This window comes from Nipponia nippon, unplaced genomic scaffold, assembly GCF_047370975.1.
Source record: "Nipponia nippon isolate SJK-2023a ecotype South Korea unplaced genomic scaffold, ASM4737097v1 scaffold_4, whole genome shotgun sequence".
Taxonomy (NCBI): Eukaryota; Metazoa; Chordata; class Aves; order Pelecaniformes; family Threskiornithidae; genus Nipponia; species Nipponia nippon.
Window position 1 is genome coordinate 7,575,307 of NW_028262358.1, and position 21,749 is coordinate 7,597,055.

General features: G+C 37.7%; 1 protein-coding gene across 5 annotated transcripts in view; it reads right to left on the reverse strand.

Moving 5' to 3' along the window:
* Positions 1 to 21,749, reverse strand: part of TASP1 (taspase 1) — a 93,805-nt gene that overhangs the window by 13,846 nt on the left and 58,210 nt on the right. For 4 of the 5 annotated variants that reach the window (XM_087774892.1, XM_087774891.1, XM_087774893.1 and 1 more), the window contains 2 exons: positions 11,602 to 11,712; positions 4,401 to 4,511 (listed from right to left, as the gene is read on the reverse strand). In XM_087774892.1, the coding sequence (XP_087631018.1) occupies positions 4,401 to 4,511; positions 11,602 to 11,712 (222 nt within the window). Of the gene's footprint in view, positions 1 to 4,400; positions 4,512 to 9,459; positions 9,637 to 11,601; positions 11,713 to 21,749 lie in introns of all 5 variants that reach the window. The other variant, XR_015708264.1, reaches the window with a different exon arrangement.

The following is a 21,749-nucleotide window of genomic DNA, read 5'->3' on the forward strand; positions in this document are numbered from 1 at the left end:
ACAGCATAAACCCAGATGGCGTACAAGGATTCTGTAGAATTGTAACACTATCAACAGAATAACCAGTAACAAGCAGTTTTTCACAGAACAGAGCATAAATATATACACGATATGTAACTACCAATGGGTAAATGGAGATTCGTGGTTTAGCTGCACAAGTAGGATACAGAAAAACACGCAGGAGTGGTAAAGTCTGCAAGATGAGAACCGAAGACATAGAGCAGGCAGGAAAGGCATCTGGTGAAAGCAAAATAATCCTGCAGAAGAAGCAGGAGAGATCTCCGACTGAAGCAGAATAACACTGCACAATAAGCAAGAAAGATGCCTGGCAAAATTAGGCAAGACCTGGTCCCAAAAGTATGCTGAATTACAGCAAGAGCATATGCAATCACCCCCTTTCTTTGGGGAGAGGGTAAGGAGCACCAAAGGTAAGAGAGGAAAGAAAGACGGAGAAGAAATGAGCCCATTTTCATTTTGGCTTCCCCATCAAAGCACTCTGATCACCCTGACTGCTAGCGCTAGCTATACAGCATCAGCTCTCTGGTACTGTATACTCACAGCTGATTTAGGATATAAACGTTAAAGACGTGTTGTGTTTGTAGTGACAATGATTAAGAAAACTAACCACTGCTAATGTGTATTGTTAGTGCATGTTAATCCAGTCCGGCATTGTTCTGAAGTCTGAAAGTGGCCTGATTATCAATCGTTCAAACAGCCCATTACAGTGATCTTTAATTCCCTGATACATACACAGGTATCTTTATATATACACACCCCCCCTACTCAGCTGCAACACAAAATTCAGATAAAGAGCACGTTATTTATATGTTTAGCTCCCATCCAGTGGAGCTTTATAAACTGCCACACTGTATTCTTCCTGCTCTGTGTCACAGCCATTTTTGTGTTCATTAAGTACGTAATTTGGAAAGGGGAACAAGAAAGAAAGAGTAGCTTATCAGAATTCAGGGTGTTTCATAGAATACTGTAAAAGGTTTTAAAAATTGCACTGAAGTATAAATTTTTCCTTTGGATTACAGGAGCAGTCTACATGAATTACACAAGATGCCACGAAAAGCTATTTGCAGATATTTCTTTAGAGAGAGACTGTCACATACTGCAAAAAGCATCATTAGATGGTTATAAAACTCTTACTCATTCCTATTCCTCATGTTCCTTTAATACAGTTGATGAAGGTCACAGCATGCTGAGTATGTTTATCCTTTGAACCATTTATCCTTGCATAGCAATTAACCCAGAGTAGAAGATCAAAGTTTAGACAATCCCGGCAAGACTTTAAGATTCTGACAGATACGTAGATATCATCACAAAAGAAAAAATGAACTTCATTTAGGTATGCGCTTTGCTCCCCTGTAATAGATTCATGACTGATATCGCCAAAGGTTAGTCGAAAGCTTTCTGAGAGTGAAACACACTCAGTGCAAGGTAACTGCGTCCGATGAGGCCAACCCCTCCCTAACACCCTAGAGGTTCAACTGTAAGTGAAATAATTTATTTTTTGGAGACAAATTTAATCTTGCCTTTCAGTTTTGAGAAGTTGGGCAACAGTTCAGGCCAAATACCCTCAAAATATTATTTTTTTGCCTTTGATAACCCTAGGCATGTTCTTTCAAGTTTCTAATATTTTTTTCCTTCTACATTGTCCACCAAAGGCAGCATGTACTAGCATTAAAACATGGTTATTGCTAGCTATTACAAGTACTGGATTTACAATGAAAAACCTAAATTACATCCTTATCTGAAGACATGACACATATTTTCAACCATTTAATAAATCACTTTCTTGCAATTTGTTTCAATAGTAAAAAAAATAAAGGCAAAAAAGATCATCCCTGCAATAAAGACATGAGATTTCATTATTCTATACACCGAGTTCTTCAGTATTACACAACGTATGTTCAATCCAAACAACACAAATTCTACACATGTTTAATTACACATCAGCATACACCATAAGGCAGGAAATGTCTGTGGTACAGAAAAAATATCTTTAGAATAAGCTGTGCTACATGAATCTTATTTCAGTGGAAAAAAAACCCCAAAATCAATGGACAAATAGTCTTTACTTACGATGTACGATATATGGAGATTTTCTTTATTAATTTTTGAGGAAAAAATATCAAATCTTCCTTCATAGGAACATGTTTTCTTACATGAATGACAAACATTAAATGAATAGAAATATTTCTCTCCCTTCCAAACATAAGAAATTGAAGGTTAAGTTGATCTTGTTTGGTCTTATTTGATCAAACTTGTATTTTCATTTTCTTAACTCCTTTTTAGGGATAGAATTTATGTTGTAGGATGCTTTTCCACTGGATCAATAATGTCACAGTTATTCCACTCTTAAATCTGAAAACTGTAAATCAAACCTGCAACATTCTCTGTATGTTTAGCAACCCATGCCCTGATTCTGGAGTCAGGATTAGACAGTCCTGGCTTTCAAATAGTTGAAAGACAAGAGTAAGATGATTGTTGAAGTCTATTTTATTGTCTTCTACTTCAAAAAGACAAGCTATTCAAGTAATAACTCCAAAAACCGTAACATACAAAAGCTATTTCTAAAACCATTTCCCACCCAAGCCTTCCAAAATTCCTTTGTTGTCCATCAGAATTGTAAGGATTCACCTCCCAAATCTCTGGTTCTTTGTCTTATGGATAAGATGAGATGTTGACCAAAAGCATAAAACACACATAAACTTCAACTACTGGGAAGAGAAACATGAATGTTGTTAACTGTATTGAGCAAAATTACTTATTAGAGTGAATGACTGGAGAGGGGATACTATCAGACTCAAGCCAACCAACACAAAGTAGTACATGATATTTAAAGGTTCTTGTAACGCAAACCAGCAAGGTGTAATACGAGAACAAAACTGACAGATAGCATACACCTCATCCTCTGCAATTGTAATAACTTGACCCTAGCATCCTGGAAGTCATTGAACAGACAGCAATAAATACTGGAGTTTGCGTGGGTCAACCCATCATTAAGAATATATCTGCCGGCTCACCTTTAGCACACGCTCTGCCTGCTACTCCAGGCTGGCTGTAAGTGGGCAAACTCTGGTGACACAACGTTAGGATTTAGTGGGACAAATCAGTAATGAATTAAAACAAAGGTGAGGTCTCTTTCTCAACAATAGCCTACAGATGAAAAAGAAATTATGCAATTCAAGAATTACCAGGTGAGATGCTATGACCTGCCTTAATGCACAAAGTTAAATTAGGTCATCAAATTTGTCATGTCAGATCTTAAAAGATACGAAAGCTACTTCAGATCTGTAATGCTACTGACGTGACTCATGAAACACTTGGGGAAAACAATAATAAAGCAGAGAATTGTACAAAGAAAAAAAAACTTTAATTCTGGTAGCATAACATAAATATATATTAGACAGGTCCATGTGAAACAATACAGAAGCACATAGCCTGACCAGACACATGCCCACATCTGAGGAGCCCCACAGGAAAGGAGATGGTACAAGTGTCATGCTGAAGTGCTTCCTATGCCCCCAGGCCCAAATCCCTGCCTTCAAAGAGGAACATGGGCTTTACTGTCTCCGGGTTGTATTTCCACCCACCTCTGCTAGTAGCCTACAGCATTCAGTTTTCTAGCTGTTTCTCTACAACAAACCGCATGACAGTTCGCTGTAATACACTTGTTCCTCATCTGTCTTGCTGCTTTAAAACGGATCTTGTTTCTAGGACATAAACAGGGCTGAAGGGCTGTAAAGCTCAGAGCCTTTTGAACCAGTCAGCTACTGATGGAGGCCAAGTACGGTTTTCTGCTGATCTCAATATCAACAGCAAGTACTCCTGTTGTCTGCATATGCAAATAGTAACTGTGACTTATCTGAACAGATTTTCCTGGGCATAACAAGAAATTTCTGACCATAAAACAACTTCCCTTCCAAATTTTAAGTCTATCCTCCAAATTTTCACCTTTCATCCTGCAAAAAGGGGGAACAAAGAACTTTTAGATAGCATTTTTAGCATATAAACCACTGAGAAGCAGTAGACAGTCACATGCATTATCCCTAGCTAAAAATGTGATTCTTTCTATGAGGAGCATAGCCTGTCTCACCACAAGCAACCGTTACTCCTACGCCATGGTTTTAGAAGGATCCCACACAACTCTCTGAATCACAATTCTGCTCAGAAATAACGAGTCAGAAAGAATGCTCTTTTCTGCAGTTTTAGAGAACAAGGCTAATACTACTATTTCACTTTCTAGAGTTTTATCATCTCAAACAATTTCAATTCCTTTTTGTTTTCTCTGTGGTCTTTGAACAACGGTGAACATGCACAGACAGTTTTTATTTCATCTTGCACTTTGACTTAGCACCTAGATCAAGTAAAAATGAATAAGAATCTCTTACCTAGTAAAGTTGGCTTTTCCTGGGATGATTCAGGCTCTGCTGAACACCTGCAAGACCGAAGAACTATCACACCTCCGAGTACACCATCTTCATTGGCTAGAAAAGGTGAACCTGGGCAAAATCGTTGGGGAGAATTATTTGCAATGGGACTAGTTTCTTGGGTATTTTTTTTTTATTTCACTTTCCTGCCTTCCCCCTTTGATCTTGTCACTAAGCGTTGAAAAGATTGTCAGGTCAAGCATTGCTTTTACAAAAGCATCAGTTTTACTTTTTCTACGGTTTCTAATGAGTAACTTTCTAAATAGTAATCTATTAATCTACTGGCAATCAAAAAAGGCAAAAGAGCTACATGGAATAAAAAAAAAAATTGGAAATTACATTTGTGAGTGCAAAACCATTTGTTCTTGCATCAAGGAAGATATAATAATGAAAACTGGAGTGTTAAGTTGAAAAAAAAATCACGTCTCAATATTCAGTTCGTTCTGTACTATAATTAATACAAGGATGGCCACATATGAAAAAAATCAAGCAAATTTGGGTCACTTTTGCAGTCTATTAATTTTTCCCAATTTAAAGCACTTTGTACAGAGACATCATCAAACTGCTATAGAGCGTCTCCCTTGCTGTTTTATGAATATTAACAGAAAAGCCAAAACACATCCTACTTTTTAAAGTGGCTTTTCTGTTGTAAATTTAAGACATTTGATATAAACCATCTTCTATCAGAAGCTGGAAAAGTTTTAAAGTTAGCTGAATCATAGAATCATAGAATAATTTGGGTTGGAAGGGAATCAAGTCTAAGTATTCTTTTTCTGGTTTGTAATTTGAAATGAGATTCCTATAGTTTTAAATGTGGAAACAATGGTATGATCTACATATGATTTAAACTGTCTTGAGCCACAAAATTAACAAAGTTCTTGCATTTAAGCCCAAATAGACCCTAGTTACACATTTGCAATACACTGTGATTTAAAGCTGAACATACAATTGCTACAGGCATTTCATATATTTCTTTTCAATTATTTTCTTTTAAATAAATCAGTATACTGTGTCTAGTGTACAGACACTGTAAAAGGATTTGCTGGCCACAAGAACTTTAGAGCAGATCTACTCATCAGCCTCCTTCAATTTGCCCACAGCTATTCATATGATTAAAATTACTCCTTTAATGCAAATAACAACAATCAACCCCAATAAGAACCAACTTCAAGCTTTACTGCAAGGAAAACGAAAAGCTTTACCATGTTCTCTCTCAACATAAGAGCAACCGTGTTCAGAAGAGATACAAGGTGGTCATAACAGAAGCCCATATCACAGGAAGATAACCAATGTAGCATGCTTAATAAACAGTAATATCTTATTTGACCTAATACAAACAGATATTTTCTTTAAAGGGCCATTTGCTTTGCACAAGAACTATTACTAGGTGCCAATTACACCTACTGTATTACTCATCCACTGCGACCAAATCCCTGCAAACCAAGAATCCAGCCAGTCATAACATAATAGATAACAACACAGGAAAATATGTTTGGTTAAAATAGAAATGCAAGGCTTCAGAAGCTGTAAAGAGTTTTACCACCCAAATCAAAATCTTTTACTCCATGCTTTCCAAGATGTTTCCCCACTTCTGCGGGAGGTTGCCATCCACACAGCCATCTGAAGCAAACTGCGTGACTACTCCCTCATCCATTCCAATTGCTTTCACCAGCAATTTCAGCTAAGCCATCTCAGTGCAAAATCAGCAACAGTATGGAATGTGTCCCTAACTCGCTGCACGGGCTAAGTTGTGGGGAATCAAGCTCTCAACAGTGGCAGTAAAAACCCGTTGCCGACAGTAATAACATTACAGTATTCTACACTACAGTAAATTCAGAGAGACTGTTTCTCCTCCCTTAAAAATCAGACTCTAAGCCAAATTAAATACACACTGAACAGCACATTCTTTAAAACAGAGAATGTATTTTATTTTCCAATTAAAGCGATTTTTAAAAAATTAAAAGAGGGATTCAAATATATATATTTTTTAAACAAAGATATTTCTGGATATGCAGACTTATTACTGAGGATTACAATTACGCTGAAGAGCGTATTTTAACACAGCAATACTGTGCAAAAACAAGTAGGTCTATGTTAAGCAAGATTCTAGACAGCTGAATGCTATGCATCCATTATTAAATCTGTAAAAATAATGGTACAGAAGTAGTATTATATTTTATTTCTAAACAGAATCCATGCACTGTACACAGGAATGAATTTGCATGTTCTCAAAACACTTGAATTCAAAGGTTAGGAACATATTTCTTTAATTTAGTTCTAAAAATCATTTTGTTACAGCCAAGCAATTGAGAAAAAGAAATAATAGTGCAGACTTCTGTAAAAAATAACAATATAGGTAATGGCATTTTTTCATATACATTATATTTAATTAATATTTAAACAGGAAGAGAAAAGGTGCAACTGAAATACAGCCATGTATATTAAAGTCACAGTGGTTTCTCACTAGAAGGAAAAAGTAATCTGGCTCCTACATCCCTACATCATTTTTGCTCTCTCTGTACTCTTAAGAGTGACAGATCTTGCTGTACAATTGAGAATTCAGTAAAAATAAAACAAAATATGCCTACTAGCAAAAAAATAATTTTTGTACTGCAATAAAATAGAAAGACAAATCTTTGATCTCATAGCTTGCTAATGACAAAGCTACAAAAACCTGGGGCTTTTAATACCATTTTACGTCTCATGAAACTCATCGCTCCTTCCCAGTTACACTGGCGTAACACTGAAAAATTTGGCATGAAAAACCCAAAGCAAAACTTCAACTACAGCATTAACTAATAATGTTAGTTATTAGTGTGTGGCCACTGACTGGCCACACCAGAGAGAAGGGGTAGGAAAAAATAAACAAAAACCATCTTTCAATAGTTTTCGTTTAATCCTCACCTCCCCCAGTCACAAAATTATATTTTACAATACACATTTGCCTCCTTCAACGCTCAATTATTCTGTTATTGCGATCTGACATATAGAAAGCATTATCAAGTTTTTATTGATATATTTTGTACGTTATTAATCTGTAGTAATGGTCTCTGAAAAATAAGCACACGTATCTTCATAGCAGCTCCACATTCGCTGATCTCATCAAGTCCTGCAAGAGCAACCACAACCGAACACCAAGACCCGGATCCAGCCTCAGACCAGGGACAGAACATACAGATTTCACAGGGGTTAAGGCAAATAATGGCCTCAGCATTCAGCCTTGCTCTGGAGGAACTACAGCTACAAGTGAAGAACATTTTTTCTTCTATGTCTCTTGTAAATTAAGCTGCCCCCATGATGAAGATTCCTCCAGAGCATGCAATCGAGAAGAGTTGTTCATTTCTGATCCTGTGCTTTCTTCTCCCATTTGTAGCTACTGGACAGATACGTTCTAGCACAGGTTTGATACGGAACTGTAAAAGCAGTGTTTTATTTACACTTACCCAGCTGAAGGACTAACCAGCTGTTCATCAGATGTTTTACATTCTTACTCTTCCATAGCAGAGAAACCATTACCAGCTTCATTGTTTACATTAGCTTTCAAAGTCTTCAGAACTTTGGTCTAAACACTGACTGTAGCATGGTGTAAGCAATTAACTGCTTTAGCATCCCCCAGTTTTAACGAGTCGCAGCTAAACAGTTCTAAACCTTCTCCTACTGTAATGTGAGTGAAGTTCAAACTTTTTCAGGTCAATAAGCCGTAGCTCGCTTATGCCATTGGATTCTGTCAGCTTTTGTACACAACATGTTTAAAGTGAAGCTGTTTGCCACTCTGCTTCTGCTCTGAATCCCACTAAACTTCAAGCTAACAACTTAAATAAACATTAGAGGAATATATAAGCACTAAATGAAGGCTGCTTTTAATTTCATGCACCATTATTTGTTAAATGTTTAAGCACGAGCTGTCTGAAAACAGAGATCTTTATATTTTATGATAAGTAAGTAATTTAAAACATCTGTTTAGAATTTTTCAAGAAGCTGCAAGGGAAAGCACCTGTACTTTCAAACTTTACAGGTCAGATTTTAAGAAATTAAACAATACCACTGTCCAATAAAATCCCAATGCGTTTGATAAGGAGAAGCACAGTCAGGACCCAGACAAACCCTCACGTAAAACCACCACGTCGCGTTAGTTCTTCAGCTGGTTTTATCGTACAGGTAACGAACACGCCTATTCAATTCTGTCTACCACCAAATGCAAACGTGTGAAATCAAACTTGCAGTGGGTAAAATAGGTTATATGAAACTTCAGGATCACTTCGTTCTCTTCTCAAATCTTTTCCTCTGTGTCATGGAGAAGACATAATAATGCTTCCATAAATGCTTCCATAAATGTTTCCGCTATAAAACCACAAAGGATACTACAACGCTTAGAGCGATGCAGCGCCAAAATATAAAGTAACAATAACACTGTGCAACAACAGTCACTGGCAGTCTTGTAACTGTTAAAGTATGAGGCTTTTTTCCCCCCAAGAAGCATAACTCCTAATTGGGAAATTCATATTCTGTGATTCCTAACTGTCCAAACTCCTGCTCCCAAGAGAGGTATTTGACACAAAATTTCAAAAAGAGAAAGTGTCAGCGTTATCCTTCTGCTATTACCTCTCTGCAGACATTGCTCATTTGTGAACTGAAGCACAACTTAAAAATACAAGAATAGACAAAACATATTTCCGCTAAGGAAAGAACAAATATCAGATTCCAACTATGTCTTTCAGCTCATTATTTTCTAATACTTTGTAAGAAGCTTTAAAGTACAATTCATAACATTGCCATTGTTAAAAGCCCAGATTTCCCGCCAGTGAGATGACACAAACATTTACTCTAAGTCTACATTCCACAAACTTGGCCACATTTGAAAGGACTGATGAGTAACAAAATCCTCTGTTCTTCTGTTTGAAAGGTATTTGTGTTTACAGAACACCATTCCTGGACTGCGTACCAAAACCTTTAGCGCTCTTCGACTAAAGATACCAAGCCCATTTGATTTACAAAAAAATCTACATTTAATTTCTCTCACCTCCAATTCAACCATCAATCGTGCATTATCCATAGTAAGCTGGCTCTGAGAAAGGATGAGAGAAGCACATCTGCCATGAGTCTGCTCATCACCTGCTGTTTAAACAGCACTCACTGTTTAAGCCAGGCATTCCCTAGCTGGAAGGATTCCCAGGGCTCTGCGGAGACTTGGAGAGTTCTGTAAACAGGAAGCACCAATCTGATGGCAACTGCCAAAATCAGCTGTTCGTCCCTCCAATACAAGTAACACACATTTTGACTTCTGACAAAACATTCTAGCTCTGCTTTGTTAAAGCCTTTTTTTTTTTTTTCTTCTTGGCCTTGGTCCATTATAATTCTGGTGAAAGTTTGACATGACCACAAAACAGGGCTTTCAGAAAGAGTAGCAAGGAAAGAATCCATGCCATCAGCAAGTAGGCTATTAGCCCATTTTATCCTATTGTTTCACACAGGTAAGAAATCCCGCATCATACCACACATCCCAAGCTATCAACTAGCACATCGACATCTGTGAAAATTCAGAAGAAAAAACCTATTTAGCGTAAAGCTAATGTTTTAAGTGTAATGCATTTTTTCACTTGTTGCACTGTATCAGCAAGACATAACTTTGCATTCCATCTTCAGAATTCCCAGGATCCCCCAAAATCACACTACTGATTACAAACTTAGTACTATGCCACATGTAAACACCAAGATGTATCTGGATTTTCAGGTTTTCCTCAATCAGTCTTATTCATATGACAGCTGTGGGCAAACTAGATTTTACATTTCCTAATCAAGACACAGAATTCAAGCACTTCACTTACACAAAGACCATGGCTGTATCTTATTTTTTTTCCTTTCCTTTTTTTTTTTCTTCCCCTCTCTCCATTTCAACACTGCCTCAAAGTACCACTGAGAAGGTAATACACATCCCTACCGTCAGATAACAAAAACCTGCAGTGATAAGCTTCTGAAAATACAAATATGACCCATCACTAATTAAAACATGAGATTTTTAAAAAGGAATTATAAAACACTTCTCTTCAAATTTTTATATCATGAAAAGCATTAATTTGATACTGTCTCTCATTCTTTTCACTTTCCCCTGTTTTGTTGGGTTTAGTTTGATTTCCCAGCTAAATTATCAAGTGCAGCCTTCCAATGCCAAGGTCACTTCCCCTCAAACAGTCCAACGTAATGTTGTCAGAAGCAGAGTTTAATACGGATTCAACATTATAAACAGAAACAAAAGCAAATGCAACACATTTCTTGCCAAGACCAAGGACAACGGTTCCTGGGTCCCAAAAAGGTATGCATATGTCCCTCTTTCAGTTCTAATTAAAATACTATAAAAATGAACTTTGGCAACACAGTGTACGAGAAGTGTTATGTTGTCTTGTCCAGAAGAAATCTTGAAGGTCAAAATTATCTGTGGTTACTAAAGCTTCAAAAAATTTTAAAGGCTATAAAGACAATGCAAGTCAACATATCTGCCAGAAGCCTCATTGGAATCTATGCTATCTTCAAAAATTCAAACATATATAGATATTTTAAATTTCCATATTCATCTTTTGGTTACGACTTGAAGAAAGAAAACAAGATCTATATTCACAAAAAATTAAACAGGTATAAGTAGTCATATGTAATCCTGTCAAATCAAGGAAAAAAAATCGGTTTTGCCTTACAATAGCCTTCAATGAAGTCTGCTTCACTTTCTCAAGAAATTAATTTCATCACGTAACTAGCAAACCAGAATCTGTCTGTCCAAAGCATTTAATTAGAACATGCAGTGGTTTTGAGGTCTATTATATTTAAAAGGGTTAACCTGAATAATTTTTATTAATGCTCCTAAACCACCAATTCTAAAATATGCAATTGTACACCACAGCCAGTGATTCAGGCAGGAAATTCTTTCTTCAAGTCTCTCTGGGTATTCTATGAGTCACATAACAATTGAGATATTTCCAAGGGTTTTCCTTTAGATTTCCTAAAATATTCTTCTGTAGTTTAACATTCTTTAGATGTAAGACAACAGCAAATTTGAGGCCAACTGCAACATAAGGGTTCAACAGAAATCACAAAAATAAGTATCTTAATTTTATTTAATAAGGTTAATTGCATTTTATACAATGTTATGCAATGTTTAGCACCATATACTTACCAATAAACTTGTTTTGCATAGTCTCTAGGAGAGCTTGGTGGGCATCTTCCGTTTGCAAAGCACATGAACATTCTCTGGCCAGTATGGTTCGGACAAGGTGCTCTCCACAACCTAAAGAAATATTAAGATTGGGAATAGTCAAAATATATCAAAAGATATCACTATGAAGAAACCCTGTCATTATTTTACACCATCACAGCTAAAAGAAAAAAAGATGCATATGACAGGTGTCTGCCAGATTTTTTTTAAATTTTTATTTTTTTAAAGAGTGACACTGAGTCATGCGAAAATTCAACGACGTCAGCAGTTTTCCTCACAATTTTCCTGAAATTTCTACTGCACAAAGTCATAAACCAAAAAGGGTTAAGTACAGAAAGGAGAAACAGAAATACTGCAAAGAAACAGTGAGAATGTCTCTGGCTTGTCATCTTTATCCAGATCCTGCAATTCTCTCTCAAAGAATCCACTTACTAATCATTTTCACAGGAATGATCCTCGGATGCAAATCTCTTCAATCCAAGAACATCTTTAGTGAATGCCATAGTAACTCCTTTGCATGACGCAATCTTCTATTTAGTCCATCTGATTCAGCCTTTTGTCAACAAAGGAATAGGTGAATTTACCTATGCTTTTTTGACAGGGTGGCTGCTCATGGGACTCCTAATAAAAATTCCTGTAATTTTTAAAGGTTTGCCTTTAAGAAACTAAAAACTCTCAGCAAAAAAACACTTATTGCTTCAGTGCCTTCTGTAATTATTCCCTGATTACAAACAGGTCATTAGTGCTACTCTTACTCTGTAGGAACACTTTCACATCTCTTGTTTTTCTCCCATGCCCCTTTCCATTCCTGTAATGTGTTCTGGGACATACAGCTGTGGTCAAATGGTACAGTGCATGTTTACTGGATCAAAGTTTTCTTGGACAGGAAAACACACTGGTGATACCTTCTGCATATATTCAAAAGTCATTATACTACTATGCCTCCCATATGTTGACGTTTTTCCTCAATGGCAAGGAAGCAGATGAACCAGCTAGAAGAGGTCTAACCAAGCACCAGTGAAGCTGAAATGTGTTATCCAGTTAGGAAAAAAGGAAAACCAACTAATTTAACAGCTGTGATATGACAGTATTTTTAGTTATCTAAGTTCAGGTGATGACAGTTTGATCAGACTTGTAACTTCAGAGTATATCAGGGCCTAAAACTGCATTAGACACCAGAACATATAGAGAGAAGTCAAATACAGTCAATTCCCAATTATCTGTATATATTTCTAGCAATTTTCTCATTAACCATGACAAGATGCAAGCACCATGCTGGCTCCACACAAAAATCTGCTATAATCCAGTTGGACTTATTAGCTCAGGTGCAGAACCACATAAGTACACCTACGCAGCTTCCAGAGACAATTTATGGCTGGAAACAATCTAACTGCTTTCACATGGCAGAGAGCTGGAGCTGGTAAGACATCAGACCTAAGCTGGCTTCAGACAAAGGCAGCTCAGTCTCCATGGATAACATTCACTTTACTGGAAGCACTAACGAGCCCAGAACAGAGAAAACTGAGCGCCTCTGGCTGAAGCCAGCCTAGATCTGGCACAAAGAACGAACTAATAAATAAACCCAACCCAAACTGGCTCCAGCGCAGCCTGCTGAGCGTCTCATCTCTCTGCTTCCCAATTTGCTGAGTTTAGAGCCCTGACTGGTTTTGGGCACAAGATTGCACGAACGCACATGGGCAGGTCTAGCACTGTGTCTCGGAGTTACTCACAGACTGGTCTCTTGTTCTTGCCACCACTTTTAAGCCCTAATTAACATGGCAACCTACTCCAAGAATCTCTTTCTGGTTACTTGTCACACAATTATACCCTTCGCCTTAAAGGCAAAGTGAGTTTACAAACACTGTTCTTCAAAGACTGCTAACACACAAGGGAAAAAAAGAAAAAAAAAGACCCCTCACCCCCCATTTCCAAGATTAAAAAACCAACAATAAACCCCTCTGGGGCATTATATATGCATTAGATGTCAGAGAATAAGCCAGTGACCAGATTGCAGAAAAATTTTGTTCACGTGTCCCAAAATCTCGCTATATTTAATCATCAAAATTACACCTTGCTCTTCAGTTATATGCTCCTTCTAATGGGCAGTGTGTCCTGATTAATACAATTTGGTTAAACTGAATTGTTTGAAGTGGGGTACTTTGGCATTGAATCTATGTGTAACTGGCACAACAGAAAGACAAAAAATTCTTTGTACAGCAAACAGATTGAATGAAAACCAGTTATAAGTTTAGAGGAGAATGAAAAAGCTGAAATGCTACAACAATTACACAGCAAAGGGAGGCAGTTCTTGAGAGCACAAGAAAAAAAGTGTTTTCATTGAGACTCTCAAGCTCTCGGTTATGGAGAAAAGCATCTGGGTTAGGATATTATCTTCAAGAGGCTCACACAATACAGTGTCCTCAACAGCTGCTTACCAGGAGTTTGTCCATTCACTGCCTCATTACTTCCATGCTTGAAAGCTTTCGTCCACAATAGAATTAAGAATTATCTAATACTTAGTCAAGACAAAGTAGTGTATGAAGAACATGCAAAAACTGCAAGATGCATTTTACCCATAGATCACAACGTGGCTATCACTTTTTTTTAAACTAAGAAAATGTAATCATTATGAAGTTTTGCTGTAAAGAATAAAACTAAATAAGCACATGCTTCAGCAAAAACTTAGCAAGTTGATTTTTTCTTGAAAAGAACCTGTTAACACCTTTAAATATAACATTTATACCCTATGTGAGGGAAGAAGCATGGGACTTAGAATGTGAATCGAGCAAATGAGACACAAAAATCAGAGCAAGTCTATGCGTCTCCTATGCATCAAGTAATAATACCAGATGTTACTACTTCACAATTTTTAAGTAATTCCTAAATTGACATCAAAAAGACAATAGCCATTTTTTAGCATGATGTATAATGTTATTTATCCCAAGAGAATGACCTTATTGAAGAGTTCCCATAACATCAAGTCTGCTACAAAAAAAAAAATTAAGAGAGAGAAAACTTAATATGGGTTAAGAACAGCTGCAGCCCACTGATGTGATCCAGGATCAACCACAAGGAAAGCAGCCTTGCAATTCTACTAACACATCACACATCTCTACGTCCCCACAAAGCCATTTCTTTTTGTCTTGTTTATGTCAACCTATAAGGCAGCAAACTTACAGAATGCTGCCGGCAGTGTATGTAAAAATCTTCCAACATGCCACATGCCAGCAATCTGCAGGGACAGATAACTAAGGAAAATAATCCCCTCATTTTGAAAAGAAAAATTTGTTACTGTAGTTTTTGATGTAGGAACATCTATTTTTGAACAGGAAAAATAACTAAGCAGTGTTTCACATACTTTGACCAGATAAAGGCTGAGAAGAAGAATTACCCTAATTATTCCAATAGAATTGCCCTTCCTATTATCTCAAGTTAGAACCAAATACTGGAGTGTGAACTGTCTTGCAGGTTTAGCAGACCTGTACGTCTCTAGAGTCTCAAACTGGGAAAACACTGCAGGTAATACTAGGGCTAGACACAAAATAAATGCATACAGAATTACAGTAATGGAAACCTAATTTATAACTTAAGTTGTGGGCTCAAATTTATAGTTCCACTCACTTGTAATCTAACCACCAGCATTTGCCAACTTCCGAAAAAGTTTTAGTAACATGACTCAAGACAGCAACTAGAGTCAAAGCTACTTTAACACATTCCCAAATCATGCACATAAGCTGATGAAAACGTAAAGCTGGTTCATTTGCTTAACTATCTCGCATTATATTACGTTTAACTGTATGTCTTATTACACTTTGCGGTTTTTCACTGAATAATACTGAAACCAAACCAACAGGGACTCCCAATAACAATTTTTCAATTCTGTGTTAAAGTCTCAAACACGCTTGTTTCAGTAACTTTCCCGTAAACAGAGTTTAAATCATTTTATTATCCTTTCCCAGTTAAGATGATGACTTCTTCGGTAACCTGAACCTCATTATATCTCAGAGACAAACACTTTGCAATGACAGACTAAAGCTTCCATAAGCTATGCTTTGGATTTGTGCTGAAAACAGTGTTGATAACACAGGGATGTTTTCATTATTGCTGAGCAGTGCTTGCACAGAGTCAAGGCCTTTTCTGCTTCTCACCCCACCCCACCAGCGAGTAGCTGGGGGTGCACAAGAAGCTGGGAGGGGACACAGCTGGGACAGCTGATCCCAGCTGTCCAAAGGGCTATCCCACACCATATGATGTCATGGTCAGCAGATAAAGCTGGGGGAAGAAGAAGGAAGGGGGGGGACATTCGGAATGATGGCATTTGTCTTCCCAAGTAACCGTTACATGTGATGGAGCCCTGCTTTCCTGGAGATGGCTGAACACCTGCCTGCCAGTGGGAAGTAGCGAATGAATTCCTTCTTTTGCTTTGCTTGTGTGCGCAGCTTTTGCTTTACCTATTGAACTGCCTTTATCTCAACCCCACGAGTTTTCTCACTTTTACTCTTCTGATTATCTCCCCCACCCCACCGGGGGGGGGGAGGGGGGGGGGCCGCAGTGAGCGAGCAGCTGGGTGGTGCTCAGTTGCCAGCTGGGGTTAAACCACGACACAGCCAAAAATAGCACAGAAAAGCACAAAGCCCTCAAGAGGCATTTTTTCGAGCTTTGAGCACAGCAAGATGGTTGTTCCTGCACTCCATGCAGCAGATATGGCTGATTAGTGAATCAGTTCAGGCAAACCAGAAGTACCTGTTATGTTGTAAAGCACTCTACAACAAGTGAGATACGTGCCTTTTTGCAGAGGAATGAGAGACAGGAACCGATCATGGAAACCTGTTACTATGTTGACAAATGACAGCAATTTTTCCACTGTCATTCACAATTCCAGTAGTGGGCAGATACTCTAGAATGCAACTCTTTGGTACCTGAATGTCACTATACGCGCAAGACAAGGAATGAATCAGGGTTGCATACCTTAGCAGGCATAAATGTGAACTGTACACCTTGCTGACCCATTTAAAGATTTAAGGATTTTTTTGTTATAGTCCATAAAGTTACATAGAATTACATATCCTGATTTACATTTTATGTTTTCTGCATATACCTGATCATATTAGTAATGAACAAAGCTTAGCAAAGGCAAGTTTTATGAGCATATGAACCACTAGCCATTATGCTGTAGAGCCAGGCCTAGTCCTTACATTTCAAATACTGTTTAGCTGTATGCATATAATGGTTTTTAAGCTCTAAGTCTTTTTGAACGTTTTGTTCTGTTTAGCTTGTCGGTAAATGAAACCAATGTTAACTCAACAGCATACCACCGGATAGGTACACGCTGCAGCACAGTAGCTATGGAGACAATCCAGATGCTGTTTGTGAAACCGTCAGTTGCTGAACTGAGAAAATAGACAAGTCAGTAACGTTTAAGCTAGAGCTTATAATTTTGTATTTTTCCTTCCTAAATGATGTTTAACAGTTAATAGATCTACTCTGTAGTAATTTGCTAGTTAGCCTATGCACAACTTTCACAACAAGTTACTGGAGTTTTTTTGTGGGTTTGGTTTTTATTTTTTTTTAAGATTGTTAACACCTTTAATTTTCAGCTATTATATTGGATGCTGTTTTACACTGCATACCATTTTGAAGAAAAGGTAAGAAATCTGAGCTATAATATTTAAATTTTAATCTAACCTTCTGTACCAAACAGTAACTGACACTCTACTAAATTCATAGGTAATACAAAGCTTAACTTGCTATAGACCTTGGTCCTTAATTTGAGCTTCATACAAGAAACTAAGGATTAAATTACTGTATTTGCCTCAGCATAGTGACTTCTCAAGTAGATTTCTAATGCTTGAAATAACCACAACAAGAGGGGAAAGAACCCAGCACAATGTAAGCTGAACATCCCATACAATGCGTGCTCTGCATCTTATAATGTTCTACCAATGGAACCAAGATGGCAAACGAAAGGAAGGCCTTCTGCAAAGCAAGGGCCTCCGAGCAGCGTGTCAGAAAGAAATTGTTTTTCTGCTTCTTTTGATGGGAGATGCTTTCAAGTCAGGAAATTAGAAACAGGTGTGCCAGAGGGCACACACACATCCATGCACCACACTGAAAAACACGCGTTTTCAATTTTCAGACATGAAAGAGTCTCCTGTTGAATGGAAGGAGAAATGAAAATCTAGCTTTCTTTCTGCAAGCCATAAGCAGAGAGCTTATGGAGCTCTGACAAGCTGCCGGAGCCTGTCTAGCTATTGAAACATAGAGTACCTCAACACAAAGTGTTGGAACTTGTTTTAAAGGAGTACAAAATGGAAACTCGCATTACTCACATTCATTCAAGAATGGAAAAATTAATCTAGTTTACTCCACTGCCAAAGTACGACTCTTCTCTTTTCAGAAGCTCAAGATAGAAGTTACAGGTTATCTGTATTTTATTACCTATTCCATAGAGCAGAGTCTGAACCTGGTCCTGTTAAGTTGTTTCAACTTTGACGTTGTTATTTTCAGTTAAATAGTAGTGCCTAGAAAAGAAGCGTCAGTCAACAAACAAAAAAACCTGCTATTTCTGCTTTATTTCCTGAATAACTTCTAGTTATGCCTAATGGAAACACAGTGAAACCTGTATTTTAGTAAGCTCTGGCTGTCATTACCAGCACCTCTAGAAAGAGCTGACTAAAAACTTGCAAGCCAATGATTTTAAAAAACAAAATGCAGTACAATAAAAATATTTGGCTGGTAAGATACTGATACAGTTAGTTACACATTAAAATAAACATTTAAAGTCTAATTCTGAAAAGACATAAAATGCTACAGTCTAGCATAGTGCACTACCGTACTAAACTAAAGTTGCATAACTTTTAGCTTTTTCTACTCCTATCAGCTGCTGCATCTTGCCTTCATACTAGCAGGGGGAATTTTTAACTTACTGACCTGCTGCCAGGAAGAACACCTGCAAACAAAGTCCCGTCCAATTCCTAAAGCATTGATCCTAGAAGGATCAATGGAGCACATTCTTGTTGCAGACAGAAAATTCTTAGATGATTTAACTTCCAAACTAACAAACACCTACTAAGAATACGCAAATGGAAATTCTCCAAAAAGTTGTAACTTCAGTAAATTTGGGTAGTTTTCAAAGATAACAAAAGGCAAATTCAACATCCAGACAAACTGTGTCTAAAGTATCTTCTCTAAGGAAAGGTGGGAAAACACTTTCTACATCTTTAAGTTTTTCATATGGGCAAAATAAACTAAAATCACTCTGAAGAACAACTCATCCAGCTTTTCTACAATTTTACAGATAAGGAAAAAAAAAAAAAAAAGGCTAAAGAGTTAAAATATGCCAAGTGTATGAATCCTTCACTTCTAAATAGCAGGAAATGCCAGATAACTAACTATTAATAAAGCTATTTGTTTTGATTATCATGAACAAGAAGAATTTCAGATATGCCTTCAAGAGAGGTTAGAATGAAGAAAAAATATAGTTCCATTAAAGAGGATGTGCCTTTTACAGTCATCTTTACATTTAATAAATTTTGAAAGATTAATTTCAGTTAAACCAAAAAATAAAAAGTAAACTCTTTTTTGCCTAGGCCTTCATCAGAAGCTTTGTTGCTATTGGTCTCTTCGTGAAAGTACTATACCTTTCCAGACTACATCACTTTTGTCATATAAAACTTACAGGAAAGGCAATAAGAGAATAGCTTATGTATTAGCTAACTAAAGGTATGCAACCATTTTCTCCCCATCACAGAAAAAAGTTTAAGACATAAAGAGAGAGTTCAGTTTGCCGCCGTCTCCCTTTCACTTTATATCCTTGCACTTACTTCAAGGCATTTGGGCAAGGCACGGCAAACAGGAACAGGACTAACAGTGTTCAGAGAAGGAGACGGTGCTGCCCGGCTGCCACCCCAGGTTATGAACACACCACTCTCTGAGCCATGGGCCTTCTGCAGGAGACTACCACTTCTAAAAAGCCCGTGAAACTTCATGCTTACAATATATCATTACATTAAGTCCAATTAACATTTCAAGAGGCAATAAGCACTCTTTGATTGTCGCATCCATCCAGTTCTGCTTCAAAACAACCCTTCCAAAGGCAATTCAAACAACCATTCTGATTATTTTGTGGACAAAACCCTCAGCTTTGAAGACTGCGGTACTGTGTTTAATTGACTGCTTCTTAACGCTACCATTCCCACAAATCATCTCTGACTGTTGCTTCCTCTCTCTTCACCCAGCCTTGCGGTGGTAGTGAGTTAGTTCAGACACCACATGCTACAGCACTGAAGCCTCCAAACGGCATCTGGACACAACGGCTGAATTGTCAGAAGCATTCACTTCAGAGGTAAATACTGATCTGTCTGGAGATAGACCTCTTTCTTCCTCTACCCTCTGGTTCGCTCTAACAATGACATAACTCTTCTCCACATGCAGCTGCTTCATCTGTGATGCATTAAATTACCTATTATTCCCCAAATCTTACAGGACCAGACTGATTTTGAGAGGTAATATGTATTTCTACAAAGAGATTAGCTGTATCATACTATCCATCTCACACAGGGGAGCTCAAGCAATCTACACAGGATACAAGATTTGCATGTGAAATTCCTCTGGACGTTTGGAGCATGGACTCAGAAGGACGCAGGCCAGAGAGACAAATGGCACCTGCCCAGGTATCAGCAGTCACTGGATTCCAGCGCAGCCACTACTGCCCTCAACGCACAGGGATCACAAAGCCAAAGTGCTACATCACAACTCAACTTGCATTAAAGCTTCCTTGAAAAATATCTACTCCGCAGATTTGTATATCACTGTGATTCCCGACGAAAATGAGTTTTCAAGTAAGAATCTACGGTTCAGTGGCTTCCAAAAGGAGAGAGGGAAATGCGGGCTGAGGGCACAGCCCAACAACCAATTTAACAAGCACAAGCCATCTCTCTATAGGTGTCATTTCCTATTCCACATTGCCTGTTCCCTGTTGCCAGCAAAAGCATCCATGAGGCACACAATGGACCGCAAAGAACAGATATGAACAAAAAGTACAATTCGAGGAGAAAAAGCCAGGGGGAAGAAGAGCAAAGACACTCACTTTCTTATCGATAAGGATTTCAAAAACAAAAGAGAACCCTCCTTGAGTAAGGGGCTGGACTTAGATGTTTCTTCCAAGCTAAACAATTCTGTGATTCTTCACAATATGCTATTTTTCACTTCATGGAATGATGCATCATATATATACGTATGTTTATCCAACACAGCTTTTAACATATTTTGACGTAATCCCTAAAATGCCTTCATGAGAACAGAGGCCACTGCTTTTGACCAGAGACCTTAACAGTCAGTCCTTTAGGATCTTGGTGAATTCACCAGCACAAGAAATTGGTAAGGGAGTAAGGCACATTCTGCTTATTTACACAGAATAAATATAGTCTCTGTGTACATTCCTAAGACATTGCCGTTATCTGTATCTGATTTTCACGCAGTCAGGAATAGACTCTGGGCAGGGGAGAACGGCAAGACATCATTGAACGACTTTTCCCAGACTGAATCCTCAACTACACCTCAGTTTACGTCCACAAATCTGATATCCCTGCTATCTTCTCAACAAAACACAACTTTGGGCTCAGTCCTCAAGCCCAATTATATTTCTTAACACGCTTAATTTTTCTGAAAAAACTCAATATATTTAAAGATTCTACTCCTTTTTCTTTAGGATTATAAACCGTAACTATGTCCCATTTAAATTCTCCCTAGGACATCACATCACTGTACCTTTCTTGTATCAAACATTCTCCTCAAATGGATTCTAGTAAAAGCTGAAGACTTTGCAGCGTTGTGGTACAGAATTTCTGCATTTTGTAAATAATGCAACACCTTCTGTCTATGTTCAGAAATGCAATATTAAAAGGTTTGGTGGTTTCAATGGTTCAATGCTGTTACACATACACAAAGCACACCACCCATGCCCATGCATGAAGAATGGGTAAGCATGCTGTCTCCTACCTACTGTTGTAAAGATGTAAAAAGGAAGGCAACACATTATTCTCAGTCTCTACATTTCCACTCAAAAATTCCACTTATGGTTGCATTTGCAAAGCCTCTTGCATTAACTG